A 14,369-nucleotide genomic window follows, 5' to 3' on the forward strand; every position below is an offset into this window, starting at 1 on the left:
AGCATGTGTGAGGCACTGGGTTTGATTCTCAGCACCACATATAAATAAATAAAGGTCCATTGACAACTAAAAAAATAAATAAATATAGATCATCAGATTGCAGCTCTTTGAAATGCTATGGCCTACATTGACTGATAGCATAAATCTGTCTTCACCCCCAAGTATCTGTCACCTATGTTGTTCAGGAGATGTACACCTTCTTTTTAATATAGTTCCCAGTGTGATTTAAAATTCCTTACATTCACTGCCCTGTGATTTAACCATAGCTGAGAGTTATGCTAGCTTTTATATTTAGAATATGGAAACAAAACACATGAATCATTTTAATTAAATGTTTCTTTTAAGTCAATGTTTTTATGTTATTGACTTGAAATACAATGCAAATTTGCCTTAAACAGGTCTAGACTTTATTTATGGGAGTTATCCTACTTATTATAGTTTTTTGGCTAATATTTTTTCTTCCTGATTCTCTGAACTTCCTTGAAAACAAGCTTCATTTAAAGAAATAAAGTTCTTAGCTGCTTTTTTGGAATTTCTAGATAAAGTAGTCATAGAAAAGTTGTATGTATGTAGGCAGGAATCATGAAGTTTAGCTATTAAAAAAGATGTTTTCAAAATGAAGTTCTAAGAATCATGACTTCTACTTTTAAAGTTTAATTGATGTTATGGTACAGACACAATGAATATAATTATTCAAAAATAGGAAAATCGAAGATAATGGAATGAGACAAACATCATTACCCTATGTACATGTATGATCACACAAACGGTGTGACTCTACTTTGTGTACAGAGAAATGAAAGTTGTATGCCATTTGTGTACAATGAATCAAAAAATAAGAAAAAAATAAGAAAATCAATAACAAATTTAAAGCTCCTAGTTTTATACATCATACATAATCATGCACTTTTTTTTTTTGGTATCGGGAATTGAACCCAGGGGTTCTTAGCCACTGAGCCACATCCCCAGCCCTTTTTATTTTTTATTTTGAGACAGGGTCTTGCTAAGTTGCTTAGGGCCTCACTAAGTTGCTGAGGCTGGCTTTGAACTTGTGATTCTCCTGCCTCAGCTTCCTGAGTCACAGGAATTATAGGCATGTGCCACCGCACCCAGCGAGTGAACATTTTAAAAAAACTTTCATATTTTAGATGATGACCTGGGCTCAGTTTAATTGCTTGAACTTCTAATGCCTGTTCTGGACTCTTCAACAATGAGAATAATGACTGAGAGATAATGTAAAGTTCTTAATAAACATAAAAATTCAATTAGTTCAGACTACTCTTAATAAGTCAAGTAGGTAGAATACATTTTACAAATTTTTATATATATTTTATGATGAGGACTGACACCAAAAGGATTTTCCTTTTTTTGATTAAATTTCAGTTTACCTGAAAATATAACCACCCAAACTGTATTCTCTTAAGCATTACAGTTGTCCAACATTTATATTGGATTGAGGAATTCCAATAGAGTAATGGACTTTCTGCATATCTGTTCAGTTGACCACAGGGATTCATGGGGTTGGAAGCTGTTTTGCTGGTCTGAATGGTCCAGCCTCCCCTCATTTTAAATGTGCTTTCATAGCGCCTCTGCCTGTTGGGCCTAAGAACTCCACAGGAGAGGTCCTTTAGGATCTCCTTGAGGTCATGTGTTTCCTTTACAATGAGAGCATTCTTACATTTTGCTGACATCTGCCTCTTCACAACTCCCATTTAGCAGTTCTAAATTAGTCCTGTAGACCAAATGCAAAGCTAATCTCAACTGATGTGGGGCCGCATGTCTATAATCCCAGTGACTCAGGAGGCTGAGGCAGGAGGATTGCAAGTTAGAGGCCATTCTCAACAATTTAGTGAGAGCCTAAACAACTTAGTGAGACCCTGTCTCAAAAAATTTTTTTAAAAAGGACTGGGGATGTAGCTTAGTGGTAAAGTGCTCCTCAGAATAATCCTCAGTCCCTAAAAAGCAACACCAAAACAAAAACAAAGCTAATCTCAGGATTCCTATCAAGCCAGTGAGGGCACCAGGGTAAGACCGCAAAAGATGAGGTCTGGCAATAGTGGTGGGGGCTCTGGGCCAGTTAGACTTGCTCTGGGGTCAGGACTTGGGTCTTGCCTGATTGGGCCTCTGGGTGATCTATTAACGGTGCCATGCTAGCTGCTGACCTTTCTAGTTACAATGCACACTCATTAAAGAAGGGCACCCAGGTTTAAATGTATTCAGTGCCTGCTTTATGCAGGGCTAGACTCTTGACTTTCATTATGCCATTCAGTTTTCACAACTCAAATATTGTTTATTCTAAAGATGAGAAGGCTGAGACCCATAAATTAGGTCACTTGACCAAAGATAAAGAGCCAGTGAAAAAGTGATATTGGGACACAACCTTGGTCTGCCACGTGGTCTGCCACGTTGCCTCCCGGAGGGTGCTGTGGTGCCATGACCTGCGTGCCTGCACACGGCCCCTCATCAGTCCACACATTTGCACCATCTCTTTTGAGTGGACTCAGCTTGCAGAGTTAAGGCTACCAGGCTTGCCAAGTTGATGCTATCATTGATTCCAATCTCTCTCCTCTTCCTGACACTTCTCTCTTATCAAAATTAAGTATATTACTTTCAGAGGCATCAGCCTCTCTTGTCTAGGGATGTATTTTTAAGCCAAATAAATCAGCACTGATTGGTGTGAGAAACTTCTCCTTTCATGTCCCTCCACTGGGTCAAAAGAATCATGGAATGGCTTGGTGTAAAGTGCTAGGGAATCTAAGCTAAACAGCTCATCATGACCAGGTGAAACACTGGTTACATCTTCTGAAGTGATGAGTCTAAGTCTCCTAGTTCCACTCCTGACTTATCATTGAATAAAAAAAAAAAAAAGAAGAAGAGCAAATGAGCTTTATCCTCACACTATTTTCAGGTAATATTTAATAGCTCAGTCAAATAAAGTTCTGGGAAAACATTTGAACATACAAATCTTAAGACATAGAAATAATGGTCTCTTTCCAGGTATTCACACAGTATTTTGTTTATAATTTTGTTTTTTAAAGCCTTTTTTAGTTGTTGATGGACCTTTATTTTATCCATTTATTTATATGTAGTGCTGAGAATCGAACCCAGTGCCTCACACGTCCTAGGCAAGTGCTCTACCACTGAGCCACAACCCCAGCCCCATCACAGTGTTTTAAAGGATCCCTTCACACTGTCCTTATCGCAGCTCAGTCATGGAACTGTAAGCTCTTGAAGGTAGAGCTCGCCTGTTCACACTTGCATTTTTCATGGGTCACCATATAGGCTTAGCCACAGTGGTTGATCAATAAGTGTTTATTTTATGAATGAATAAAAGAAAAAACACAAAGATGTCTTTTTATAGTCATCTAGGTTATAACATAAACCTAGCTCAAGTATAGGTTGACCTTGGTTAATAAGAAAATCTAAAATCTGAAATGCTTCAAAATCCAAAATATTTTGAGCAACCATATGCCACTACCACAGTTGACAGTTCCACATGACTTCATCTCATGAGTCACAAGCAAAACTAAAGCATGCCCAAATTATCATATAAAATTACCTTCAGCTCTATGTATAAGGTGTATTCGAAACACAAGTGAATTTTTGTGTTTGAACCTGGTTCCTGTTTCCTACATATCTTGTTATAGATGTAAATATTCCAAATCTGAAAAATCCAAAATCCATCACATCCACTCTTAAGGATTTCAGATAATGATACTTAGCCTTAGTATTTAATTGATTTTGGTAGACATGAGGCCAAAAAAAAAAAATACTTCACAGAAAATAATGGATAAAAATAATAGGATGATTTCTTAAATCTTTGGTTAGTTTTATGTCTGAGGCTACACGGATCTGATTACAGAGGTGTTAAGTACTTTTCCAATATAGTACTCTGAAATGGAATTTCCACCTCACCTGTAAATTAAATGATTATATTAGATAATTTTGAAATTTATGTTCCATAAATATAACTGTTTTCTATTTCTTTGTTTTATCCAAAATATTGGAGTGTGCTTGAGGGGACAATTGAGGGTGGTTTTGTTTTTGAAAGTATCTTGTTAAAATAAATGGTCTTGAGAAAGCATAAATAGGAATACTGGAAGGGAAGAGAACCAGGCTGTGTGTGATTTGGTATTGAAGTTTAAAACTTTTCTGTTCCACGTTTGACAGAACCTTTTCTGTGAATTTAACAAAATACAAAAGCCACACCTGACTGTCTTAAAGGATGCCTGTATTTAAATACATAAATTGCTTTTATGACTAACAGGAGCAAATCATATAAAAAGAAAATGAAATGTTCCATATACATAATATGGTGTGTCAGGTAATTGTAAAGTTTTTTCTTACCTCTTAATTTCTTCTTACTGCCCTACCTCTGTGTCTCTTTCAAGAGGGAAAAATGATTCTGATGCTCATCACTGTGGGCTCACAGTGTGCTCTATTGTGAATAATGAGTTGAATAGAGGCCTTCTTTTATGTAGGTCTGAGGAGAATGGTAACTGCTTTTGGAACTGGTCACAGATCCTATATTAGTCAGTTTTCTGATACTATAACAAAATACCCAACATAATTAACTTAGAAAAGGTTTATTTTAGCTCACAGTTTTGGAGGTTCCAGTCCATGATATAGTTGGCCCTGTCGCTTTGGCTCTATGGTGAGGCAGCACATCATGGCAAGAGACTGTGGTGGAGCAAAACTACTCACCTCATCAGGAACCAGGAAGTAAAGAGGAAGAGACAGGGGGTCCCCTTGTCCCTTCCATGACATATCCCCAGTGACCTAAAGACCTCCCCTAGGCCCAACTCTTAAAAGTTGTACCACTTCCCAATAGTGCCATGCTGGGGACCAAGCCTTTAACACATGGGTGCACTCAAAGTCCAAACTACTGCAGATACTAGGAGATGTATGGGAGATGTTATTTTTACTATTCAAGAGTTATTAATATATCCAGAACATTTGTGGAGAGAAAAGAATAGCAGCTTTTATGCCATCAGGCCCCTACCCTGTTAGTTAGCAGGAGTGCAAAATGTACCCATCTCCTGCCCAAAGGAGACAGCATTAGATCTGACGACCTGGTAGGATGCTTTCTGACCCTCAGAGACTCTGTACTTATGAACAGCTGCCATGGAACTCAGCAACTGTGCACTTGAGCTCCAGGCCAGCTTCCCCAGAGCAGGCTGGCTCCCTGTGGCTTTTGTTTTTCCTCACAGCAGGCTTCCAGGGCTTTTTCTCTTAGTAATTGCCACCACTAGTTCTGTTCAGTCCCTGAAGATAAGCACGTAGGCCTTTTTTATTTTAAGACATTACTGTTAAACAAAAATAGCAGCAATAGGAAATCAGAAAAGTCTCAGATTTGATTCCCTTCTAGAAGCCCATAGGGACTTAGCATTTATTCCTTATGTTGGACTTTCTTTTCTTTCAGACTTCTTCCCCTCTGTCTCATTAAAGGAAAAGTTTGCTCTCAAGGAAGCCTCATTCCCAGCACGTAGGCTTGCTGATGCAGGAAGTGCTGAGTGGTCCATGATTCCCTGTTTCAGCCTGGGAGCTTGTATTTCTGAGGATGTCCCAGGAGTACTGGGCTCTGAGGCATTCTGGGCATTTGCTTTATTCTCTTTAGCACTACAAATAGTTTCTCACCCAGTGTGAAGTTTACATTAAGTTTTCCTTCCCCCAAATCCAGCTTAAATCGTAACTGTTCTGGACTGTGCCAAGGTAGGATTTGCCCATGCATGAATTCACTGTTATTATTTCTTTAGTAAAGATCATTTGATGAGTAAAGAGGGATGGTGAATTGGCCTGGCAGCTGAGAGCCTCGGGCACATCCATGCCCGCTTGTTTCTTCTGTAAGTGGACTTCAGATGACATCTTTTGCTTTTTGGAAAACAATATCCCAGACATGAAATAAGAAGCTGTGAGTCACATAATAAATATAATACTAGGTTTGTGCCATGGCTGCTTTTCGAGTATTGTACTTTAGTCCTTGTTTAATTATCTGTTTGCTACAAAAATTGGCAGTCCTGGCTTTCCTCTCCAATGTAAACAAAATAATATTGTTTAATTCCTTTGCTGCTTATTGCCATAATAGAATTTTTTTTTTTCTGATTCAACTTCTGTATAGTTTAAGAGTGGGAAGTTTTCAAGGAAGCTTTTTCTAATGAACAGAGTCAGTTTTTCCTTGTAATAGATCTAAAGAAGATGGAAACAATGTTCATTTTGAAAGTGAACAAGCTCTTGTCAACATAAGGAAGAAAAGTAACTGGAGAAGAATTTTAGAGGGGCTGGGGATGTAGCTCAGTTGGTAGAGTGCTTGCCTTACATGCAGAAAGCCCTGGGTTCAATCCCTAGCACCACCAAAGGGGTGGGGGTGGGGGGTTTCAGAAACATTTCAGAAAGAGATCTTTTCATCAGCCATGACATATCTGGGTGACGTGACAGTCCAGGGTCTAGACTTTGGCTCTGGCAGTTACAAAATTTAGGAGAAGCTAAATGATAATTGCCAGGTGAGACTGGCATCAGAGACAAAGGGAGTTAGAGATGGCTTGTGTCATACAGTCTGGATATCCTCCCCACTGCAGATGGTGTGGTGGAACAGAGACCATTGCTCCTCCTCCTCTTGGGTAGCAAGCCTGCCTCTCCTGCCAGCCCAGCGCAAGACACAGAGTGTGAATAGCCTCTTGTTAGAACACAAACCCCTCTGAGTTTTGAGCAGAGGAGAGCTCTGGGAGACAAGACTGTGCATGCAGAGACCAGCTTGTTCTCCTGGGGTTTCCCGCTCCTGCAAGTTCTCTTCCTTTGATTTTGGGTGTTCACCACCATCTTCAGCCCCAAGGGCATCCTGGGGCCTCTAAAACATTGGCCAGACAAAAGCAAACATTGGGCCTCTGTTCTCAGCTTAGCTGAAATAGGCTGGAACAGTCAATGGATACCTTATTAGTGTTAAGAGAAAGATAAAAGATAATGAACGTGTACCCAAAGTGCAAAAGCACCCAGCTGATGACTGATAGATTTCTGTATCTGAGCTTGGTGCAAAAGGTTGGGAAATCTAAGCAAACTCTTAATAATGACCAGGCTAAAAAGTGACTTTATCTTCTAATGTGATGTGTTTTCTGAATGCTGTTTTTTTTCAAAGCATCTTTACTTCAGTCAGGCAGCTATAATTGAATAGCTCACACATCCCTTATTAGCCTGGTTTGCTATTGCAGGTGACTGACTTCATTTTAACACATTTTGTTTTTATATATTTCATTCTTAGAGTTGTACCATTTCTGACAATGTCCTCAAATTCTGGGAGCACTGCACAAAGTCTCAAATGTACTGATTACAAACTAAGTGTGCCAGAGTCATAGGGATGACTTCTTTTTATGGCTGGTTTAGAATAGCATTATGAAAGCATTTATAAATATTCAATTTTTTTGCAATTGTAGCCATTGTTTTTGATAGTCAAATGGTTTCATCTTGGGTCAATCAGAGCTTATTGATGTGCCTCTTATGTCCTTTGACATGACCCCATTAAATCTTGGAACACTTCCTTCCTTTCTGAGTACATCAAGATGTTTCAGGCTCTCCTACTTTTTTCTGGTCCATGCCTGGAATCAGTCACTCCTGAAAAGAGCCTTTGTTCCTTTTAGTGGGGAATGGTATTTCAACCTGGGTGCCGGAATATTCATTGCTGCTGAATTGGCCATCCTTCTAAATTAATTCAGTGGATATATTTATTTTTGAAAGGAAAAGAATATGAGTTTGTACCAGTAGTTTTAATTTAAATATATTATTGTATTTTAAAGAAATCTGTTTTCTTTGTTGTATACTTAAATTTTCTGTCACACTGAAAACATCTTGGCTCCATTTGACACTAAAGTAATTATTTGCTTTATTCTACAATGTGTATAAGTTTAAACTACCCATATTTTTAATAACAATGATACTGCTGAATGAAATATTTCCTTTCAGCTCTATGTGCTATTAGAGTATATACCAGTGTCAAAGTTATATTGTGTTCTAAATCAACTCAATTATTTTTCCTGTGTTCTTAATATTATCAATGTGCTGTTTAGTTAGGTTTATTTGCTTTCATTTGTTTTGAGGTTTTAGAGTGTTCTGTTTTTGTTTTGGTTCTAGGGATTGAAGGGGGGGCACTTAACCACTGTGCCACATCCCCTGGCCCTTTTTATTTTTATTATTTTTTTTTAAATTTTAATTTATTTTTATTGTAAACAAATGGGATACATGTTGTTTCTGTTTGTACCCCTGGCCCTTTTTAATATTTTATTTAGACAGGGTCTTGCTGAGTTGCCTAGATTCTCCTTAAATTGTTGAGGCTGGCTTTGAATTGGTGATCCTCCTGCCTCAGCCTCCTGAGTCTGGGGATTACAGGTATGTGGTACCATGCCTGACTTAGAGTGTTCTTTTTAAATTTTATTAATTTTGTTAACATTATCCCACGATCAATCTATATAAGGCAAATCCAAAGAAAACTCAGTTTTTCATTCCTGTCTCCACACTGTACCCTCTCCCTCCAGTTTTTTAAATTTCATTTTTGGTTAATTGAACTAGTGTTTCTGTTTCTAAAGAATAGAAATACAAATATATTTACACCCCACCCTTTTCTTCCTCATTCATTTTTGTGGTAAATATTCTTTTGTTTTAAGAATGGCTTTTTTTTTTTTTTTTTTTTCTTTTTAACAGCAAGGATGGTTAATACTAGCTCAGAACTACTGAATCTCTGGAGAGAAGAAACACTTCTTTCAAAAACTGCTTTTCAAATGAGAACACTTTCCCAAAAGAGAAACAACCATTAAAAAAAAATTTTTTTAAACCATGTTTTCCATGCCTCTCTAAGCTGACAGAAAAGTGTTTAATGCAATTTGGGGTGAAGATTGTACTTCACCATCTGTCAGCTTCAATGCCATGCTGCCAGATTTGTCCTGCAGCGGGTTGACTGTCCGTTCCAAGGTTGCTTAGATGAGGTGGGCACTTGCAGTTTGCTGGGCGTTCTGCACCTGAGGCTTGCTCCCTTTGGAACCCTCTCCAATCCTCCCGGCCTCTCTCCTGGAGAAGCGCGGAAAACAGTTTCTGGTGTCTGCGTGCTCCCGGTTCCCTGACTCCTGGGCTACGGGCTCCAGGGAGGGGGCCGCCCCGCCTGCGCACGGCGATGCCGGGATTGGGGGCGGGAGCGCTGCCTTCGTCTCCGCGCGCTCGCTGGCTCCCGCCCTCCTTCCCTCCCCGCCCCAAGCCCTTTCCTGCCTCAGCTGTGCAGGCTCCGCACTGCAGATGCCCGCCTGCCTCCCGGTGTTCGGCAGCTCCCGCGGTGCCTCTCAGGTCCTCTCGATCCCCCGAGGGCCGGTCGCTGCTCCGCAAGCACCCTCGTCTGCTGGGACTCACTGAGCTCTGCCCGCGAAGCCGCTGTGCCGACGAGGCAGCGGGAAACCAGGAGGACATCGGCGGCGCCGGAGCCCGGGGTGCTCTCGGATGCGGCAGGACAAGCTGACCGGCTCCCTGAGGCGCGGGGGGAGATGCCTGAAGCGACAGAGTGGCGGCGGTGGTGGCGTGGGCACCATCCTAAGCAATGTGCTCAAGAAGCGCAGCTGCATTTCGCGGACCGCGCCCCGGCTGCTCTGCACCCTGGAGCCGGGTGAGGACCCGGGGCTGCAGATGGGGCGCTGGAAAGTAGCGTGGCGCCACGGAGCCAGTGCTGCTCTCGCCCTTGCCTCCGCTGGACTCCGCCTAGGCCGGGCGCCGTGGCATGGTGCTGGCGGAGCTCGGTCGGCCTGGGAGGGCACAGTGTGCGCACCAGGGCCTGGGCTCCGGCAGTGGCCTCCTGAGACGCTAAGAATGGGCTACTCCCGCCCGCGGACCCCCACCCCGCGGCCTGGGCGCTCGGCCTTCTGCGCGAGGTGGGGAGGTGCGGGAGGCTGCCTCCGCGATCAGAGGCTGCGCCACCTATTGTGTTCCAGGCTTTCAGGAAGCCAGACCTTGAAAGAGGTGTGTGGGGTGGAGAAAGGCACAGAGTTGACACCAGAGGTCGGAGGGGAATGCTGCGACCGCGAAGCAAAAATCGAATATATGCTTTCCTGAGCGTGCCTGTAGTGAATCCCGGGGCCAGCTCTTCTGGAGCCTCTAATTTGAGTGCCCCGGTGGGGAGCAGACAGGAGATCCTTGCTGTGGGTAAGGTTCGGAAGCACGCCTGGCCATGCTAGGATAGGCCCTTTCTGCCAACAGCCTGTGTTTACACATCCCTGCTTCTCCAGGCTGCATAACTCGGCGTCAGCTCCACCACCCGGCGTCCTTCCCCCGGGTTTTAAGAGGCTGGCGCTGGCGACTGAGCGCAAAGGGAGTCAGCTGTATTCGCAACGGTGCTTGGTGCTCACCTTTTCCTGGAGTGGTCCCAGCTGGGTTTCAGACGTGCTGGTCGTCTGCACTACCCACCCCTCAGTGACTGCTGGGACCTGTTATAAGCCAGTTATGGGGGATTCAGCCCAGGCTTTAAGTCCCAAAGGACGGAAAGCATTACTGCCTTCCAAACCTCGTGGTTTCTTTGTTTTCCTCCCCACGGAAGTGTCTAGTTGCAGAAATTGTAGTATTTCTTCATCATCTTTTACCTCTCTTTAAAAAAAATCCCCTTCCCACGTTAAAAGTGTTACATTTCTGAATCCTGAGCCGCTGTGATTATCAGATGAAACATAAACCTTCTTTTCTTCTTTATTCAGTTAGAAGAAAAAAGGGTGAAAATGACCTGATTTAAGCTTTTGTATGCAGGCGGCGAATGATCAATTCCACCTAAATTCTCTGACTCATTTTTGATTATGGGAAAATAGTTGTGGTTTTGGCTAACCAACTCCTGCTGGGTTTCAGCTTGGAAAGGCAATCTGTGTGACGCCCAGCAGTTGCTCCAGAAAAGTCAGAGGAGGATATTTGATCAAACACGTAAGAAATCCTGCGAGTTTAGGGCAGCAGGAATAAGTCAGCTTGGGACTGACTTATTGCTCTTTGTTGTAATAAAGCAAACGTAATGATTATATGCTCCTCCGTTCAGCACCCCGCTCCTGGACAGCACCTTTCCAACAAAGTCAGTTTTGTTTATTAAAATGCCTTTGGAACTAGAGGCACTCTTGAACTTCATTTAAACCATCTTACAGAGATGAGAATCAGTGGGGTACTTAATGTTCCTCTGAAGAAGAAAATCATCTATCCAGGCAGAGTATTTTGACCCCAAAGTTTTAAAGAGAAATATCAAGACATTGATTGGATGCCTGGGATTCTCTACCATAGCGCGACTTTAGAAATCTAGGTCCCAATACATGTACCCACAGTACTCTTCCAGGGCTCCAAGAAGAACACCCACATACTGTCATGGACTTGGGCAAATCAGACACATCTCTTTCCTGCTTCTTGTCTCCAAGATATGTCCTTTAAAAGACCAATCTACTTTATTATTACTCTTATAATATTTTATAAATCCCGAAGATTCCATACCACCCCTCTGCACTGAAAATGTGGAGAGATTTTCAGTATGCCTAACCTGCAACCAACAACTTGTAGGCAAACATATCATTTGATTTTTGTAATTTGTAAAGCTGAATGTTATTGATAATGTTTGGTAGTTCTTGGTCTTTGGACTTAAAAGCAAAAGTCTTTAAAAAAGTGATTTAAAATGTCTTCTCCTTGATTTTGAAATTATAGAAGGAGGGTTTATAGTATTTTCAGATGTGATTTTATTTTTTATAGAATTTAAGCAGGAATAATAATTGTCATGTAATTTCATTAATACACAATTCTAATACAGAATTTGAATAAAGGCCTTTATATACTTCCCCATTTATTTACTTCTGTTCTATATATTTGGAATTCATATCAAAGAAGCTTATCTAAAGTTGTAGATTATTTGGGATTAGAGTTCAATTTTATTTTTAGTTTGTAATTTGCAATACACATAATGTTTAATTTTCAATGAATAAGTCTATTGAGAAAGAATTTAAAAATATGAAAATTTCCAAATGGAATTGTTATAATGGATCATTCCATAAAAGGAAATGGACAATAGATGATATAGATAAGTGTATTTTTTTTCTTCTTCTTCTTCGCTGTGGTGCTGGGGATTGAACCTGGGGCTTTGGCAGTGCTTTGCAAGTGCTTTACCACTGAGCTATATCCACAGCCCCATGATACATTATTGCTTTGGATATTCCACTGAAGTTATCTTAATAGTCTCAGTCCCTGCAAGTGTTCTGGAAGAACAAACTCTTAAGTAGAGAACTATCTTCCAGGCCTGTGGCATCTGTTTTTGTTTTGTTTTGGCACTACCCCAGGTAGCTGTGAAAAATACCGTTTCAAGTGATAAAGCTCCATTCTATTGCCATAGGGTATCTTCCTGTTTTAATCAATACATTTACTTTTTATTTTAACAAAAACTGGGTAAAATTTAGTAAAAATACCTGTTTTTAAAAATTTTAATGATTATTCAGTAGATAAAAGTTTTTACTTATATTTTTGATATAATTTGTCATAGTTTCCATAAATAACAAAGATTTACGTATTTTTCTTTTAGGAGTTGACACAAAATTGAAGTTCACTCTTGAGCCATCTTTAGGTCAAAATGGTTTTCAGCAGGTAACTTTATTTTTGCCTTTGAGTACACTCTTGTTTGGGGGTTCCAGTAGGGGACATTGAGAGATAGTCTTAAAGTGAGAATATTAGCATATACTTTGATATGCATAAGACGATATCAGAGTTTTTTTACTCCTTTGGTTTCAGGTAAAATAACTTTTGAAACTACACATGACAAATTTTGCATTTTCTTGTTTTTTTTTTTTGTATTGGGGATTGAACACAGGAGCACTTAACCACTGAGCCACATCCCTAGCCCTCTTCTATATTTTATTTAGAGACAGGGTCTTGCTAAGTTGCTGAGGCTGGCTTTGAACTTGTGTTCCTCCTGCTCAGTCTTCCAAGCCGCTGGGATTACAGGCCTGCACCACCATGCTCAGCCAATTTTGTACTTTCTATAAATGGTATAATTGTGAACAAATTTTAATAACCAAATATTTATTATTCTGAACTCATATATATATATATATATATACATATATATATATATATATTTTTTTTTTTTTTTTTTTTTTTAAACCAGGGATTGAACCCAGGAGTGCTAACCACAGAGCTACATCTCTAGCCTTTTTTAGTACTTTGTCTAGAGACAGGGTCTCGCTGAGTTGCTAAGTTGGTGAGACCGGCTTTGAACTCATTTCTCCTGCCTCAGCCTCCTGAGCTGCTGGGATTACGGGTGTGCACCACCATGCCTGGCACATGTTTTGATTTTTGAATCAGAGGCCCAACTGTTGTGTGTATACTGCAAATGGGTCACAGGTGTGTTTAGAGTACTTAAGAATGGGTCTTGGGGCAGTCTTATCCCCAGACCCATAACTGCTGGTTTAAAGAACTTTATTTATACTATGTGCTATACTAATTGTACCATACTCTGTGTATGTCAAGATGGAGAAGAAGTTGAAAGTGCTTATCTAGGTTGGTATTATTATTTCCCTGATGGCTCTTCTTTGTTCCTAGTGGTATGATGCTCTCAAGGCTGTTGCCAGACTATCAACAGGGATACCAAAGGAATGGAGGAGAAAGGTAAGGTGGGTTCACAAGGCTAAAATACAAAAGTACTGTCATTCTGTCCTTCTTCAAAACCTCTGGAATGTCAAAAAATTCTAGATTGAGTAATTTGATACTCATCCCTTCATTATTCATGTATGCAGTAAGCATTTATTGCTAATCCATTCTGTGCCTCATACTATTCTCGGTGCTAGGGATGCAGCAGTGAAAACAACGGCAGACTGAAGTTTTTGTCCTAAGGAGCTTACAATGAATAAAATATAAAGTATGTCAGATGGTGACAAGTGCTGTGGATAAAAATAAAGCAGAGAAAGAAATAAGGAGAGTGTGGGAGAATGGGGGTAAGGAGGTGGAATTTTAAATAGCAAAGTGACACCCAAGTAGGCCCCTGAAGGAGGCGAGAAGCTACCTGGGGGAGGACACTCCAGGCCAAGGGAACAGCCAGTGCAAATGCCCGCAGGTGCGAAGATCTCATCTGATTCAATCAAAAGCAGAGGGGTGGGGTGGAACACTGAGGACAAAGGGAGAAGCAATAGGGGAGAGGGTCTTAGAGGTAACCAGAGGGTTTAGGCCATGTAGGCCCTTATAGGTTCTGGTTAGACTTGGGAGTTTTGGGAAGTCCTGGGAAGTTTGAGCAGGGGAGTGACATCATCTGAGTTACATTTCAAAAGGACTGATCTGATCTGGCTGCTAATTTGAGAATATGAGAACCAGGACAGAAGCAGAGAGACCAGTAGGAGACTCACAGTAATTCAGGC

General features: G+C 40.9%; 1 protein-coding gene and 1 non-coding gene across 6 annotated transcripts in view; both read left to right on the forward strand.

Moving 5' to 3' along the window:
• Tbc1d30 (TBC1 domain family member 30) overlaps positions 1–14,369 on the forward strand; it is a 102,578-nt gene that overhangs the window by 54,781 nt on the left and 33,428 nt on the right. For 3 of the 5 annotated variants that reach the window (XM_047551546.1, XM_047551544.1, XM_047551545.1), the window contains 2 exons: positions 12,545–12,606; positions 13,561–13,626. In XM_047551546.1, coding sequence (XP_047407502.1) covers positions 12,545–12,606; positions 13,561–13,626 — 128 coding nt within the window. Of the gene's footprint in view, positions 1–9,224; positions 9,632–12,544; positions 12,607–13,560; positions 13,627–14,369 lie in introns of those variants that run through there. The other 2 variants (XM_047551547.1, XM_047551548.1) reach the window with 1 other exon arrangement.
• Positions 6,281–6,353, forward strand: Trnav-uac (transfer RNA valine (anticodon UAC)). Its single transcript has one exon. It is a non-coding gene; the product is annotated as a tRNA-Val (tRNA).

The sequence above is a fragment of the Sciurus carolinensis genome, chromosome 4, assembly GCF_902686445.1.
Source record: "Sciurus carolinensis chromosome 4, mSciCar1.2, whole genome shotgun sequence".
Classification (NCBI taxonomy): Eukaryota; Metazoa; Chordata; class Mammalia; order Rodentia; family Sciuridae; genus Sciurus; species Sciurus carolinensis.